The following is a 14,944-nucleotide window of genomic DNA, read 5'->3' as shown; positions in this document are numbered from 1 at the left end:
CCTCTTGAGAAACTTCAGATGTAAAGTAAATGTTTTAATTCTAACTTCCAAATACTAGATTTTTGTTTGTTTGTATGTTTGTTTTAATTAAGTACACAATTTTGCACATATTTAATCAGACAAAGCCTTATTTTGCATAAATAAATTTGCATTAAAAAAATTCCAATGCAAAATAATACTTTCAGTAATATCTGATAATATCAGCCACCTACTGTGAACACCATATACTCTAAACACTTCACAAGCACACAAACAGCATGGTACAAATATTATTTATTATTAGTTTTTGGGCGTTTTATCAGGTAAATCATCATCTGTCACTGTGCACTGTTTGTCAGAACCTCATCCACAGAAATAATTTTAATCAAATTAATATTATACAGCTTCAAATAAACAATTTTTGGCTTTAAGCTACACTTGCAGCACGACTACTTTAGTATATTTATAAAAGATAATTAGATTACTAGTTAATTCGTTTATTAATCTGTTTATTTACTTATGTCAACTACATTTAGGCGCTTATTTTTGTCCCTCTGCGCTTGCCGTATCCCGTTTTGGTGGGGCATTTTTCCCCATCCTTATTTCAATAAATCCCGCCTTCCACGCTAAGATTGCCTAATCACAAGTGTTCAACGCAGAAACGTCAAAACCGAGCCAATCACAGAGCAGGATGTAATACCGAATTGACAAAACGTAGTGAAGTAGGCGGGTTTAGTTTGAATACGGGTAGGGAATAGTATCCTAAGTTTGGTTGACGGTTCGTAAACATGGCGGCTGTCGTTTGGGTTAGCCGTCCTGTGAGTGTCCTTCCCAGGCTTTCCAGTAAGTATTTAATAAAAAGTTATTATAATATGCGTTATAATGAAGCTTCAGAATAAAACGTTGTCACTTTAAAAGGCAGTAAGAGATGATAGTGTTGAAGTCAGGAGTTATTTAAGATTAACTGTTGTCCTCTTTAGTTTATAGCATGACCCCGCTCGAGCTCGAGGCCGGTGATGTTAACCACAGTTTGAAATAATGATAGAATAATAATAATAATAACAGTTATATAAAATAAAATAAAATAAAATAAAATTCACTCCAAAATTCTCAAGACAAAAACGTTAGCTAGCTCCTTATCTTACCGAAATTGTTATTAAGATTATTTGAGCTCCTGTTCATAGCTATAGCTGTCAGGTTTCTCCGCTAGTTTAGAGTTCATGATGCTGCTTTACATCACACAGAAATTATATTCTTGTAGTTTTGCACCTAAAAACAGTTGGCTAAAGTGTTTACCGCATATTTTGATTCACATGACCTTACAGATCCTCTTACTTCATTTGTATTACCAAGACTGATTCCCAAATCGCTATTGGAGATGGTTAAATAAAACAATGCCAAACCATGTTAGGACTAATATTAATAATCCTCCCTCTTCAATTCAGAACACAAGCTGTTTGTCATGTTCAAATTTGGAAGTTACACAATTTGCCAAAAGTTTGGTGACATCTCATAATCACACCCATATGTGCTTGTTGAACATCTCATTCCAGATTTATGCCCCTTTCCTATTATTATAAGCTCCACTCTTCTGGGAAGGGTTTCCACTAGATTTGGGGGCATGGCTGTGGGGATTTGTGTTTTGTTCAGTCACAAGAGCATTAGTGAGGTTGAGGTCAGGTGCTGATGATTGGATGGTGAGAAGGCTCCAGTTCCAGTTCCTCCCAAAGGTGTTCAGTGGGGTTGAGGTCAGGGCTCTGTGCAGGACACTTGCACTTTCTTCAAACCATGTCTTCATGGAGCTGGCTGTGTGCACAGGGGTAATGTCATGCTGGAACAGGTTCGGGCCTCTTAGTTCCTGTGAAGGGAAATTATAATGCTACAGTGTAAAAAGACGTTCTATATAGTTGCGTTCTTTTAATTTTGTGTCAACAGTTTGGGGAAGAACCACATATGGGTGTGATGTTCAGATTTTCTCTACATACTTTTTGCCATATGGTGTATATGCAGCATCAGGGGCATAACCTGGCCACTGCAGATTTTTTTCTATAGCCCCGAATAATTCTCCACTTGGAGCGGTCTGTCACTTCGTAACTGAATGTCAGTAAAAGAAGACGGCGGTGTTGTCATTTTATATCTTCACTGAACGAAGGTGAGGCCAATCAGACAGGGTTTACAGGAATATACGTGGAAGTACTCATGTCTTATTGGTTGACAGCTCTCAATTCTGCCAAACGCTAGCTCACAGTTAGTGTGAGGGGAAAGTGGATATATGCCTTTTTTTTAAACCAGTAAAGGGGCTTAAAGTCTAGTATTGACAAACGGCATGCACAACAAACAAAAATACTACAGGTGTCGCAACGTCATCTTCCTTAACCTTCAGGCAGACAACTTTTCATGAGTGACAATTTAATTTTTTTTTTAACCAGTAAAGGAAGTCTATTTGCTTGCATTTATTTTTACGGTAATTTAGAGGTGTAGAGTTTTGGCACACAGATGGGAGATGAGTACTGTTTATTTTATGAAGTTATTTTTGCCCTTTCCCTTTAAACGTGACTAATTCTGAACCTGACTGTATGGTGAGCAGGTAACATGTCGTGTGTAAGTAGTTCATTTATAATGAGGTATTTTGCACACTTTGACACACCTTGTCACTCCATTTCTAATTTGTATAATATTTTCTGCCTACCCTCTTGTACAGGTGCCTGCTCTCCTGTGGTGCTGGCTGCTGGGCCTGTTGCAATCCAGCACAGACAGATCCACCATGCCCTCATCCCTAAAGGCAAAGGGGGTCGTTCCTCATTCAGCGGAGTAGCGGCCACCGTGTTCGGGGCCACTGGCTTTCTGGGCCGATATGTTGTCAATCGACTTGGTGAGTGTGTAACAGAAGTGTCCTGCCTGTCGTGGGCCTGTAACGCTTATTTCCTGCACTATAACATGCAACAGAGAATAAATTAATGTAAGAGTCCCTGTAAAATGCAACCTGTTTAAGTGCACAAGTTTGCATCCATTAATCCATTCAATGTTAGGTTTTACAGATGCTCATATCATGTAATGTAGTTAAAGCTACAGACTGGAGATAAAAGAAAAAAAAACATGTTTATTGAGTTAGGGAACAAAAATACTGTATATTCTGTGATGACAAGGTGGTGTGAGGCATGACATTACCACCTCAAGGTGGATTATTCTCCAATAACAGCACGTCTGAAGTGTTTTATTCCCTTTACACCAGAGCGTCATACTTTATTACCTTATAGTTGCATGCAATTTTGTGGAATGTCCATGAAGCAGGTTGATTCAAGTCACTTATGTTATAGCAGCTATAGACAGCCGTTCCTTCACTTGACTTTCTTCTTGACGTTAGTAAGCCAAAAAATCTTTTTGGTTATTACAGAAACTATAAAGTATATTAAAATGAGTCCATTAATAAAAACCTGTGATTTGCCAACGCTGCTTTTTTAGAAAATTAATCAGCGCCTTTAAGAATTCGACAGCGATGAGACGCAAGTTGTAATGATTGATTGTAGCAATCAGACAAGTAGATTTGGTTAAAAAGTATTTCATTTATTGGCTGTGCATGTATGATGTAAAGTGCTTCATTAATAACTCTTTGTTTCGTGTTTTCAGGACGGATCGGCTCTCAGATCGTGATTCCCCACCGATGTGACCAGTATGATCTCATGTACCTCAGACCCATGGGCGATCTTGGCCAGATCATCTTCATGGTACATTCTTTTCACTTTGTGTTAAAACCAAGTGCACACTACACGGTTTTAGCCCTGCAATTAATTTTGGTTCTTTGTGACTACCCCCCCCCCCCCCCCCCCCCCCCCCCAGGCTTGGTGACTACTTGTTGCATGCTACCTCTGTGTTATCGTCTTATCATACGATATATGGACATGACATCAATCATTTTTTTCTGTGTAGCAAGCACTAGCTTAGATTTTAATTGAAATATACTGCTGAAAAAAAAACTACACGCAAGGTATTAACAATGCACTAACAATGTTTATTGAAGAAGAAAAATCTAGTAAGACTTGTTAGTGTTTGAAATAATCCAGTCGTGATTAATAACGTCAGGGATTGAGTCGTTTAAGCTGTGTGTGCTGAAGCTGAACAGTGAATGAACAGCGTTAAACTGAAGCACTTTACTAGCGGGTTAATGAACTCACCTAAACACATCCTATACACATATGAGATTAATCAGACATTTACACAACATAAACCTAATATTACAACCCACGTCTGCACAAAATGACACGAATGCACAAGTGAACTTGAACTTAAGTAAAGCGCTAGGTAGAACAGTAAGTCACGTTGTTCCATAACAACGCACTAAAACACGGACAACAAATAACTAAAGCATAAAGAATTCACAATATTGTATTACAGTAGTGTACTCACTGTAATGTTATTATTTCATGAGAACCAGTTTTCTGGCAGTTTTCACATGTTTTTGTTGATACATGTTTAAGTTAATATATAAAATCTGTGAATGTTTGATTTTAATTTTTCTCATCTACTAAAATGCTGTTACTGTTTTCATCAGAAGACAAATTATTTTGTCTGAATATTCTTAAGTTATGTTATGTTATTGTATTATCATTATATCAGTGGAATGAAATGGGATTGAAATGACAGTTGTTTATCACAATTATTTCTGGGACAATGTCGTCCAGCAAAAGTAGTTGTTGTGACAGGACTAGTCTCTGAGTGTTCGCCAAGCATGTTTGATGACGTAGAGAAGGTGTGTCCAGAGTTTGACCCCTGGGTCAAATGCGTCTCGCAGACTGATGGGTTAATTGGTCTGTGGCTTCTCTATTAGATCGCATAATAGGTGACCAACACACTGCAATTTTTCCTTTCACCTGATGGTGGCAGCAGCATGTTTTTAATGCTGTTATCTAAAATGTAAGAGCCTTTTTTTTCCTCTGACTACACCTGAAAATTACAGAATGGTATTTAATCATGGCTACAGACAGAAAATGCAAAGTTACATCACAAGCCGTGTATTGTGAGATGGTCAGCTATTGTGAGAGTTTGAAAGTCGTGTAGTGTGCACTTATGGCATCGTGTCAGTCCAACACCATCCTTTCACCTTTTGTATCATTATACCTCATACCTGCTTTATCTTTCAGGAGTGGGATGTGAAGGATAAGGAATCAATCAAAAGAGCAATATCTCACTCAAATGTTGTGATCAACTTGGTGGGAAGAGAGTGGGAGACCAGGTATGCAGGGATGTTGGATGTTGTATGTTTATTGGCTGCAATGTTTTGGAGATGAGGTGAAGTCTGCTATACATGCTGTTTTGCACTCTGCAGCAACTACAAGTACGAGGACGTGTTCGTGACTATCCCTCAGCAGATTGCAAAGGCGTCACGGGAAGCTGGAGTCTCAAAATTCATCCACGTCTCGCACCTCAACGCGGACATCCGCAGCCCTTCAAAATACCTGAGAAATAAGGTACAGTGGATGATGCATGCAATTTCACCACTCTGATCAGAACTTTCTCCATAGTGTGAGGAAAAATAATGACGCAATAGATGCACATTTGTGGAGTTTGTATTAGTGCTGTTTAAAATGAATAGCATGTCCAGAATTTTTCTCTTACTCCAAATTTAGTCCAACCATTAGAGACTGGGTCTTTGTTTTTGCACTTGAGATATGAGGTTAATGGTTATGACCTTTAAATTACCCACACTTTGTCTTAAGACATTAGGCCTCATTTATCAAGCTGGATACGAACAAATTTATTCGTAAATGGCGCACTTGTATAGCGCTTTTATCCAAAGCGCTTTACACTGTGCCTCATTCACCCATACACACACACACACACACACACACACACACACACACACACACACACACACACACACACCAATGGTAGCAGAGCTGCCATGCAAGGCGCTAACTTGCGATCGGGAGCAACTTGGGGTTCAGTGTCTTGCCCAAGGACACTTCGGCATGTGGAGTCATGTGGGCCAGGAATCTAACTGCCAACCCTACAATTAGTGGACAACCCGCTCTACCAACTGAGCCACAGCCGCACCAATTTTTTGAGTTTGAATAAATTCATATACAAAGAGAGTTGCGAATCAGTCCGTGAGCTTGACCTTTTTATGGAGTTTTGTGGGCATCAGTCAAAAGTAAATCATCAGCACTGTGAATGTGCTTGGTAATTGGACTGAGTGAAAATCTTTAGTTCACTTGCCTTACAAAAACATTTACACTTATCATTCTATGGTTCAAATGTTTACACGTTAATAATGTGTTTATTTACAAAAGATGGATAAATAAGGCCCATTTTTAGGTTTAGTAATGTCATGTAAATTCCCCATGACTGTTTGGTTACGAATGTGTTAGCCGTAAGGTTATCTATAAGCTTGTGTACTCCAAAACAAAGGCAAAATTCACATTTAGAAGAGATATGCATTCAAAATTTACACTCTCTCTGTACCACCAATACGGATCAACAATTTTGATGACATCATTCTGCACTTCAGCTTCTCATCACATTTTCTGTCCAATCAAATGCTTTCTAGAATCTGAGTTGTCCAGTGCATTGTTATTGATCGGGCTCGTGTCCATCGTGTCAAGGCACTTCACAGGGACTTTAAATATTAATTGTTTGATAAAATGATAGAATCACTTTTTTTATATTATATAATAATATCAAATAAATAAAATGTTTGGCGCTGACCAAAGACAGCTTTTCAGGAGAAGCACCTCATACCAACTGCGAAGCACAGTGGTGGAAATGTTATGGTTTGGGGTTGCTTCACTACATCAGGGACTGCACAGCTTGCATTCATTCAGCTTTGAATTCTGCATCATATCAAAGAGTGTTGAAGATAATGTGAGGCCATCTATCCAAAAGTTGAAGTTGAACTGAAAGTGGACCTTTCAACAGGATAATAATCCTAAGCACACCAGCAAATCCACCAAGGAATGGCTCAAAAAGAAGAAATGAAGGATTATGGCCTAGTCAAAGCCTGGAATTGAATCCCATTGAAATGTACTGGGGGGGATTTTGAAACAGGCAGTACATGCAGGAAAAACCTCAAACAACTTGCAACTGAAAGAATATTGCTTGGACGAATGGTCAAAAATTCCAGAAAGCCTGGTGGTCAAAACGCCTACAAGAAATTATTTCTGCTAAAGGGGGCAATGCTAGCTTCTGAGACCAAGAGTGTACTTACTTTTTCCACAGAAGAATATCACATCTATTGGTATTTTTGTTGAATAAATTATTGAAAAAGCAAATTTTTTTTGTGGTTTTGTTCAAGTATATCCGCTTCATTAATAGGCACTGTTGCAAATATAATCGAATGTTTGCTTCTCCAAATATGTGGGGAAAAAAGCCGACAATTTCCATGGGGTGTACTTACATTTTCCACATGACTGTGTGTGTGTTTTCCATTTAAATCACCTTTAAACTCTGAAAATCTAAAACCCACTAACCTGTGAGCTAAGTAGTAGGTGATTCAGCTTCAAGATGGCAGTCACTGCTGTTTATAGCAGTTTTTGCAATGTCTATTTTTCCACTTTTACACATAACCATTGTTGCACACAGTGTCAGAAAGCAAACCATGTAAGCAAGCCACAGTATTGCACGATACATCACTAACTAGTTTTTGCTGAACTGTTCATTTAAATGACGAGCAGTAAGTGATTCTGACTTGTGTTCATCAGGCTGTCGGGGAGACGGTTGTGAGGGACGAGTTCCCAGATGCCATCATCATGAAGCCGTCGGAGTTATTCGGAAGAGAAGACCGCTTTTTCAACCACTTTGCTAGTATGTGTCCTGTAGTCAATCTCGTGCTTCACAAAACAGAATCTATAACAGCCTGTTGGGATTAGATTGGGATTTGTTCCCCATTTTATTTATGGGTTAGTTGGAGTATTTTAATTTTTAAGAAGTAATACTACAAAACTGTTAGCTTGACTTCATTAAATAACAAATTTCTAACTACAATACAACATTACTGACATTTATCAGATAATCTGTCTTCTCAAAGACACCAACTAACGTAATAAACTCCCCTGTCTCGATAACGGAAACACTTGGATGCTAAATGCCTTTTGCTTCCTGTGTTCGCTTGAAGCGAATCATTTTCTGCATGTGCAATCGACTCTAAAGCTTTGAAGTTGACTTAGTTTTTGATGCCAGGAATCAGGGAATCGACTCTTAAAAGAATCGACTCCCAGCACATTTTGATGTGCACTGAAAGCAGTATGGTAAATTGACAACGTGACGCACAACACATTAAAAACATATCATGAATACATTAAATGTATACATTAAATATTTACTGAGTTTAACTACTGCTAAGCTAATTGATTCAAATAATTTGTTCTGTGAAGTGACGGTGTATGCAGCTAAGCGATAATGTAATTCATTGGCAACTATTTTTTTTATCATCAAATTAGATCAGTTTTGTCTGTTAGTGGTTGCAACTCCATTTAATTTCAAAAGATATATATTTATAACAAAGTTATACAGGCTTAATCTTGATGGCTTCACATTGTAGAGGCTGCCAGGTTTTTCTCTAGTCCTCATCTAGACCACCTTGAAAAAAACAAAAAAAAAGTTCTTGCAGTTCTTTGCAATACAATGTAGGATCAATTTTAAAGACAATTTTAGACTTCTAGGATCACGTATATGCACAAGAAGATGGCAAACATTGATTTTAAACTTGGCACAAACTTAACACGAAATGGTGTTCATGGCAGTTTGCCATCTGCAATCCTTCTTGTAATGCTTTCTTAAATGGCTGGCAACATGTAAAATAGTATTTTATATCACACACTCCTGCACATTATTTTCTCATTCCTCACACTTACATCAACTCTGAATTCAGCTCTAAGCGATTACTTATGAGGATTATTGAGTAATAAATATCTTCAACACAAGCTAAGTTAAATAAACTCCAAATTATGGGTAGGAGATATGACACATCACATGATGTGTACATACAATTCTTTGATATGAAATGCATCATGATATGATGATAGTGTTGGTGTTTTTTTTTTTATCAATAGAAAATAAATTTAACACTGAAAAGGAGGGGAAATTTTTTTAAAACAATTTGTTTTGTTTACATTCATATTTTACAGTATTAAATATTCTAGCTAGTACAAAACTTTAACATGTAATCAGCTAATTTAACTTAAGTTTGTAAAAAAAAAAATAATAATAAATGGAAATAAATAATAGCCTTATATAAAGCTATCATGATGCACATGTCTCAAAAGATTGATTTTTGTCCAGGGTTCGTACAAGGTGCTTGAAGTGCTTGAGTTTGGCTTTTTGAAACTTAAGTACTGGAAAACCTTGAAAATAGCCATTTTATCTAGTGATGCATAAAAAGTACTTGAATTTTATAAAAAATCAATAAATACAAAATCGCTAAAAACTTTAATACGTTTATTTTCGATTGAACACAAATACAACAAATACATCCATTCACTCAATATGACACCCCACTGCAGCCCCTCCTCCCGCTATTCACTCACTCACTCATTGTGACGCAGACAGCGGCGGTCCACTTTTCAGACCCCTTTAGACTTTCAGACTTTTTTTTTTTCAAAAAAGCACCTAGTGACAAATCTAATGAATTTTTGTGCAAACCTTGCCAACTTTGCATAGAAGAGCGTGGCCCGTACTGCCCAACAAGCACAAGATCTTGCTTTCCTGCTGTAGGTTCTATCCCTTGTAGGATAAGTGGTACAGAAATTGGACACCTCTTGTATAGTCCTTGAAAACAAAACAAAAAATAGTGCTTGAAAATCCTGGAATTTCATTATGAAGAATCTGTATGAAGCCTGTTTGTCATATTGCCTAGCTGTAGTCAAAATAGTATAAAACTTTATCTGCTGCTTTTGGAGTTAATGTGTGTGTGTCTGTGCGCAGACATGCGTTGGTTTGGCAAGGCCATCCCTCTGATAGCAATGGGAAAGAAAACAGTTAAGCAGCCTTGTCACGTGAGTACTTTACACTTTTTTTTTTTCTGTTGATTAAAATGTTTTTAGTTGACTACATTCGGAAATCTTTACCGCAGATTTGTGTGTCATAATCAAGTCATGATTTACTGAAGATACACCAGTTCTTTGGTCAGTATTTACAGTCATGGCCTCTCTGTTCTGTCTGTAGGTGGTGGACGTGGCCAAGGCCATTGTTAATGCCATTAAAGATCCTGATGCCAACGGCAAAACATACGCATTAGTAGGGTAAGAGGCGAGCACGATTATTTAAGTTTTGATGACCTAAAGATTACTGCGCAAACAGTCATCCATAATGCTGACACATACTTCAGAGCGCAACTCTCGCATCACCCCCTTTGACCTTTACAATACTTATGGAGAGTTGTTAGGGGTGTGTTTCTTCTTTGTGAAGCAATGTGGTGTGCTTCTCAAATAATACATTTACATACAGTGCAAAGGATTTGTATCTAGAAGAAAAATCTCTCTCTCTCTCTCTCTCTCTCTCTCTCGCTCTCTCTCGCTCTCTCTCGCTCTCTCTCGCTCTCTCTCTCTCTCTCAACATGACTGTTACAAAGCACTGACTTTTGAGACTCCTTCCATAAGTGTTAAATATATTTCCAAACAAAAACATCACATCGATTCTTCATTTTACTTTGTTAAACGACATGTTTTTAAAAATCTGTTTATTATTAGTCTTCGATTCTGTTTATTATTGCTCTTTAAGTCCCTGTGTGCGAGCTGTTACTATAGAAACAATAGCATATTAGAACGAGTGCATTAATATAAACCATATATATCATTCATATCACAGCTGTTTCGGCTATACAGAAAAGAAATAATGTACACTTTCTGACCAATCAGATTCGAGAATTCAACAATACTGTTCTATAAAATCATGATAAACTATGAGCTAACATTGTCAGTTATCTTGGTCAAACAGTAATATCATTGCGTTTGCAAAGTTGGTAAATGTCAAAAGGGAAATATAATTTAAACACTAAACTGTGGTTCTGCTTTTAAGAAGTGTCCTACCTGCTGTTTGCTCTGTCAGTATGAGCCGAAGGTGAAAAATCTGCTCGACCCGTTGTGGTGATCCATTTTTAACTCTAAACCAATGTCTAAATTAATAGAAGATTAAAGCTGAATTTCTGAAGGGTCACTTCAATCCAAAACCAAACCCAAACCTATGTTTAAACAAGCTGTAGTTTCCTAAGCGTACATATAAATATGATAATTCATAATTGAAATGAATTATTACAAAGCACAAAGGCTGAAAGGACAACATGACTTCTCTTCTGTTGTTGACTCTTCCTTATGCTTATAGAATTTCTTGCTACCTTTTAGCATGCAAATAGGTGGGATTAATTGCATAACAACGTCTTGTATAAACTGTGTGTAATTCAACACTGTGCTCTTTATCAGGCCTAACCGCTACCTGCTCCATGACCTGGTGGAGTATGTGTACGCTGTTGCCCACAGGCCATTTGTTGCATACCCCATGCCACGCCCTCTGTATCAGTAAGCCCTTTCCTTTGTTTAAATGGTCTTCAAACAGACATGATCGCTGATGTGTGCGTGAATTTATAATAAATATGATTCTTTTGTTTTTAGTCTCGTTGCCAGATTCTTTGAGATGAATCCCTTTGAGCCATGGACGACACGTGACAAAGTGGACCGGGTATGTATATCAGAGCCTGAGATATGATAAGAATTTCAAAGTACTTGCGTAATAGTTAGTAGTGCACAAAAGAAAAGTGAGGCAGTGAAGTCTTTTTTTATTATTATTATTCATTTTTTTAAATTTATTATTATTATTTTTTTTTTTTATTCCTGCTGCTTCCTTTGCTTAACACGTACTTCCACATTGTAAACGGTAACTAAATCAGGCTTGAAATGTAGTCAACATTTTTGTTAATGATACTGGCAACAATGGCAAATCATCAGTAAATAAGATAAATAATTGTATAAATAAGGAATAAATCATATGGGGTGTGCCATTAGGGAAATAATTAACAACAGGCTGGTGTGATGCACAGTTATTTTACCACCCTGAAGTTAATTATTTTCCAATGGCAACAGCATGTGCCATAGTGTTTTATTCCTCTTATATCGCAGTGATTTTACCACTTATTACATTTTTTAAAAAATCTGTTTATAGTTAGAAATTACCAGTGCTGTGGTGTAAATAGTTCTAATTACTCAGCAACGGATTAATGTCAATCAACCCCGCCTGAAATATCATGCAATATTTAAAGGAGACCTATTTTGAGCCTTTTACAAGCTGTAATATAAGTCTCCAATGTCCCCAAAAAGAAGTATAAAGATTTAGACTTCATGTGGTACAAATGTTTAATCTATTTTGTCTTGCATTAAAAATGTACTCATTAACTGCAATACTTGAATTTAAAGCAAAAAAATACAATAAATCCATGATAGTCTCCAGACACATTTCTGTAGTGTCTAAACGGCATGTAAATAATTTGGTCCTGCTGGGTTCAGACATTTCCATATGATTTCAGATTTCCATGCACCTGGCCTAGCCTGAAGAGGTCTTTCATTGTCAGTGGTAAATGCTTGCTTACATAGAACAAATGCCAAAAAAGAAGACATGACCACAAAATTATGTTCTCCCTGTGGCCATGTGAGTTTCCTCCCTGTTCTCTGGTCTCCTCCAAACTCCCAAAAACATGCCAGTAGGTTGATTGGGCCTTATTTATCAATCAGTAAGTAAAGTTGTGTGTAAAATGTTTTCATAGGCCAAAGTGATCTAAATAATTCCCTCCGAGGTCACTTATGTTTCAGTAACGCTGAGTTTCTTCGTTCTCGCATGCGTATATTTCTAAACACCAATGAGCCATAATTTACCAAGCACATTCAAAGCACATCTAATTCACGTTTAGTGACTGCCACAAAACTCCATAACAGCTCACAGAAAGCTGAAAATGACAAAATGTTGACTAAACGCAGCATGCGCTAAATCGTCCAGTACTGCAGCGTGTCAGATACCTAAAACATGCTAACCCTAATCATTTGGGTACTCAGTGTATTTTATTGCTTTTCAAATAGAATGTGCATAAATGGAAAAACCCCGCGTTCTCTCTCACTCTGTATTTTCTTTTTGCTAGGGAGAAGTGGAGCTTAGCCTGCCTTTTATCTAGCTGTCAGTACAGACCAGTGTTGCCAACTTAGCCACTTTTCAGACCCCTTTAGTGATCTCTTTTTTTTTTTTTTTTTTTTTTTTGCAAAAAAAAAGCACCTAGCATCTTTTTGGACAAACCTTAGCAACTTTCCAAATGTCGCCAGGTCTGTCCTGCGAGGTCTTCTTTGCCGCTACACTCTCACCTCTCTCTGGGTCTGCTCTGTTCAGTGAGAGGCAGAGAGCCGGAGATTTAACAATGTCATGGATAATGAGACGCGCCCTTCATCCCAATTTACATTGTTCATATGCAAATGTTTGTAGAATGCAAATGTAATACAGCACGATTTACATGTAAAATATATACATCATCTGGCATGTCACATGATAGGGGAGGCTTGGTGGGGGTTTTAGTTACAAAAGCATGAGAACCTCTGGTGTATTTGAAATAAGTGATTTATACTTTACAGCATAATAAAATAATAAATTATAAAATAAGAATTAAATCCCAGTAGCTCAACAACTATTATACTTAAAGCTGATTAATTGAGGTTCACATTAGTGAATCTCCTTATGCATACATTTACACAAACTCAGGAGCTCTTGTAGGATATGAACTTTTTTTTCCTGGATATTCATGAATACCATATGTCTTGTGTAAATGGTTTGATACATGGGGCTCACTGTAAGTTATTTTGTGCATGGTCCCCTGCAATGAACTGGCATCCCATCCTGGAGCTATTCCTGCCTCATAGGTGTGGTGAACAGGCTGTGATGCAGGCCCTGACTAGGTTAAATTGTTTACTGAAGGACGACTGAATGAGTAATTGTTAGTGGTGCTTCTCGAAATAAATTGTAAGACAGTTTTACAATATTAATTATTGTGACACTGCTCTGCTTTCCAGTTCCATTTAACAGACATGCAGTACCCTGACCTGCCAGGCTTTGAGGACTTGGGCATAACTCCTTCCTCTGTGGAGCAGAAAGCCATCGAGGTCTTGCGCCGTCATCGCCGTTTCCGCTTCCTGGAGGCCGAGCTGAGCGAGACCAAGCCTGCCAAAACAGTCCCATATTGAGCAGTCAGTCAGAGCGCAGTCCTCTGCTCGTCTTCACACATTGTGCTGTCTGGTTTTACTGCATCTCTGTACATAAATAAATCATAAATAATGAAATAAAGATGACCCATATCTTGGGCTGTCTGTTTTTGTGTTGTGAGTGAAGGAGAAATTTAGTGCTCACAAACTGAATGTGAAGTGAAGTGTCCATAAAGGGAAAATCCTCCCTGAATGACTATCAATATTTATACCCAATGTATGAGCTTGTGAGTAACTGTGCAAAACATTTTATGACTAAATTCTGGATCTAACTTTTTTAGTTTAGTAACATGTTGGTATAGTTTCTGGTCTAACTCTATATTACCCACAATGCTGTTCGACTACCAGCTAATAATGGTGCAGTGGGATTTATCCCTTGCTTGCATCTACCAAAGAGTGTGATGCAGCGGCACTTAAGTCCTTTAGTCTGTCCATCTCTCTCACCTCTTTATCTGTTCACTCTGCTCAAACATCAGCTTCCTAAGCTTTTAATTCTTATACTGCCATCTACACCATCAACCTCCTCATCTTGAAGATCGCTAATTAGTCGAGAGAAGTCTCTGCTATAACTCAGCATTACTGTGTTGTAGTTTTGCATTGCATTCTGGGACTTTTGATACAATGTTTGCTATCTCCACTACTTCCCCGTTGGATTTCTCATTAGCGTGGTGTTGAACGCTGCTGGAAAACTGTGACCGGTTCTCACTGGAATAATGAAAATACAGCATCAACATAAGAGCACTAGAATC

The 14,944-nt window shown here is 37.7% G+C and overlaps 1 protein-coding gene across 1 annotated transcript; it reads left to right on the top strand.

Annotated features, from left to right (window-relative positions):
- The first annotated feature begins 724 nt into the window (after nt 1–724).
- On the top strand, nt 725–14,269 carry ndufa9a (NADH:ubiquinone oxidoreductase subunit A9a). The gene is given in 11 exon segments (NM_001200391.1): nt 725–822; nt 2,681–2,851; nt 3,607–3,704; nt 5,118–5,209; nt 5,303–5,444; nt 7,674–7,776; nt 9,895–9,965; nt 10,135–10,211; nt 11,388–11,483; nt 11,577–11,643; nt 14,007–14,269. Coding segments are annotated over 11 exon segments (1,143 nt in total). The 5' UTR covers nt 725–767; the 3' UTR covers nt 14,178–14,269.
- The last annotated feature ends 675 nt before the right edge of the window (nt 14,270–14,944 follow it).

The sequence above is a fragment of the Ictalurus punctatus genome, chromosome 8 (genome assembly GCF_001660625.3).
Source record: "Ictalurus punctatus breed USDA103 chromosome 8, Coco_2.0, whole genome shotgun sequence".
Lineage (NCBI taxonomy): Eukaryota > Metazoa > Chordata > Actinopteri > Siluriformes > Ictaluridae > Ictalurus > Ictalurus punctatus.
The sequence above is the reverse complement of the archived record's forward strand: the minus strand, read 5'-3'. Positions and strand labels throughout refer to the sequence as shown.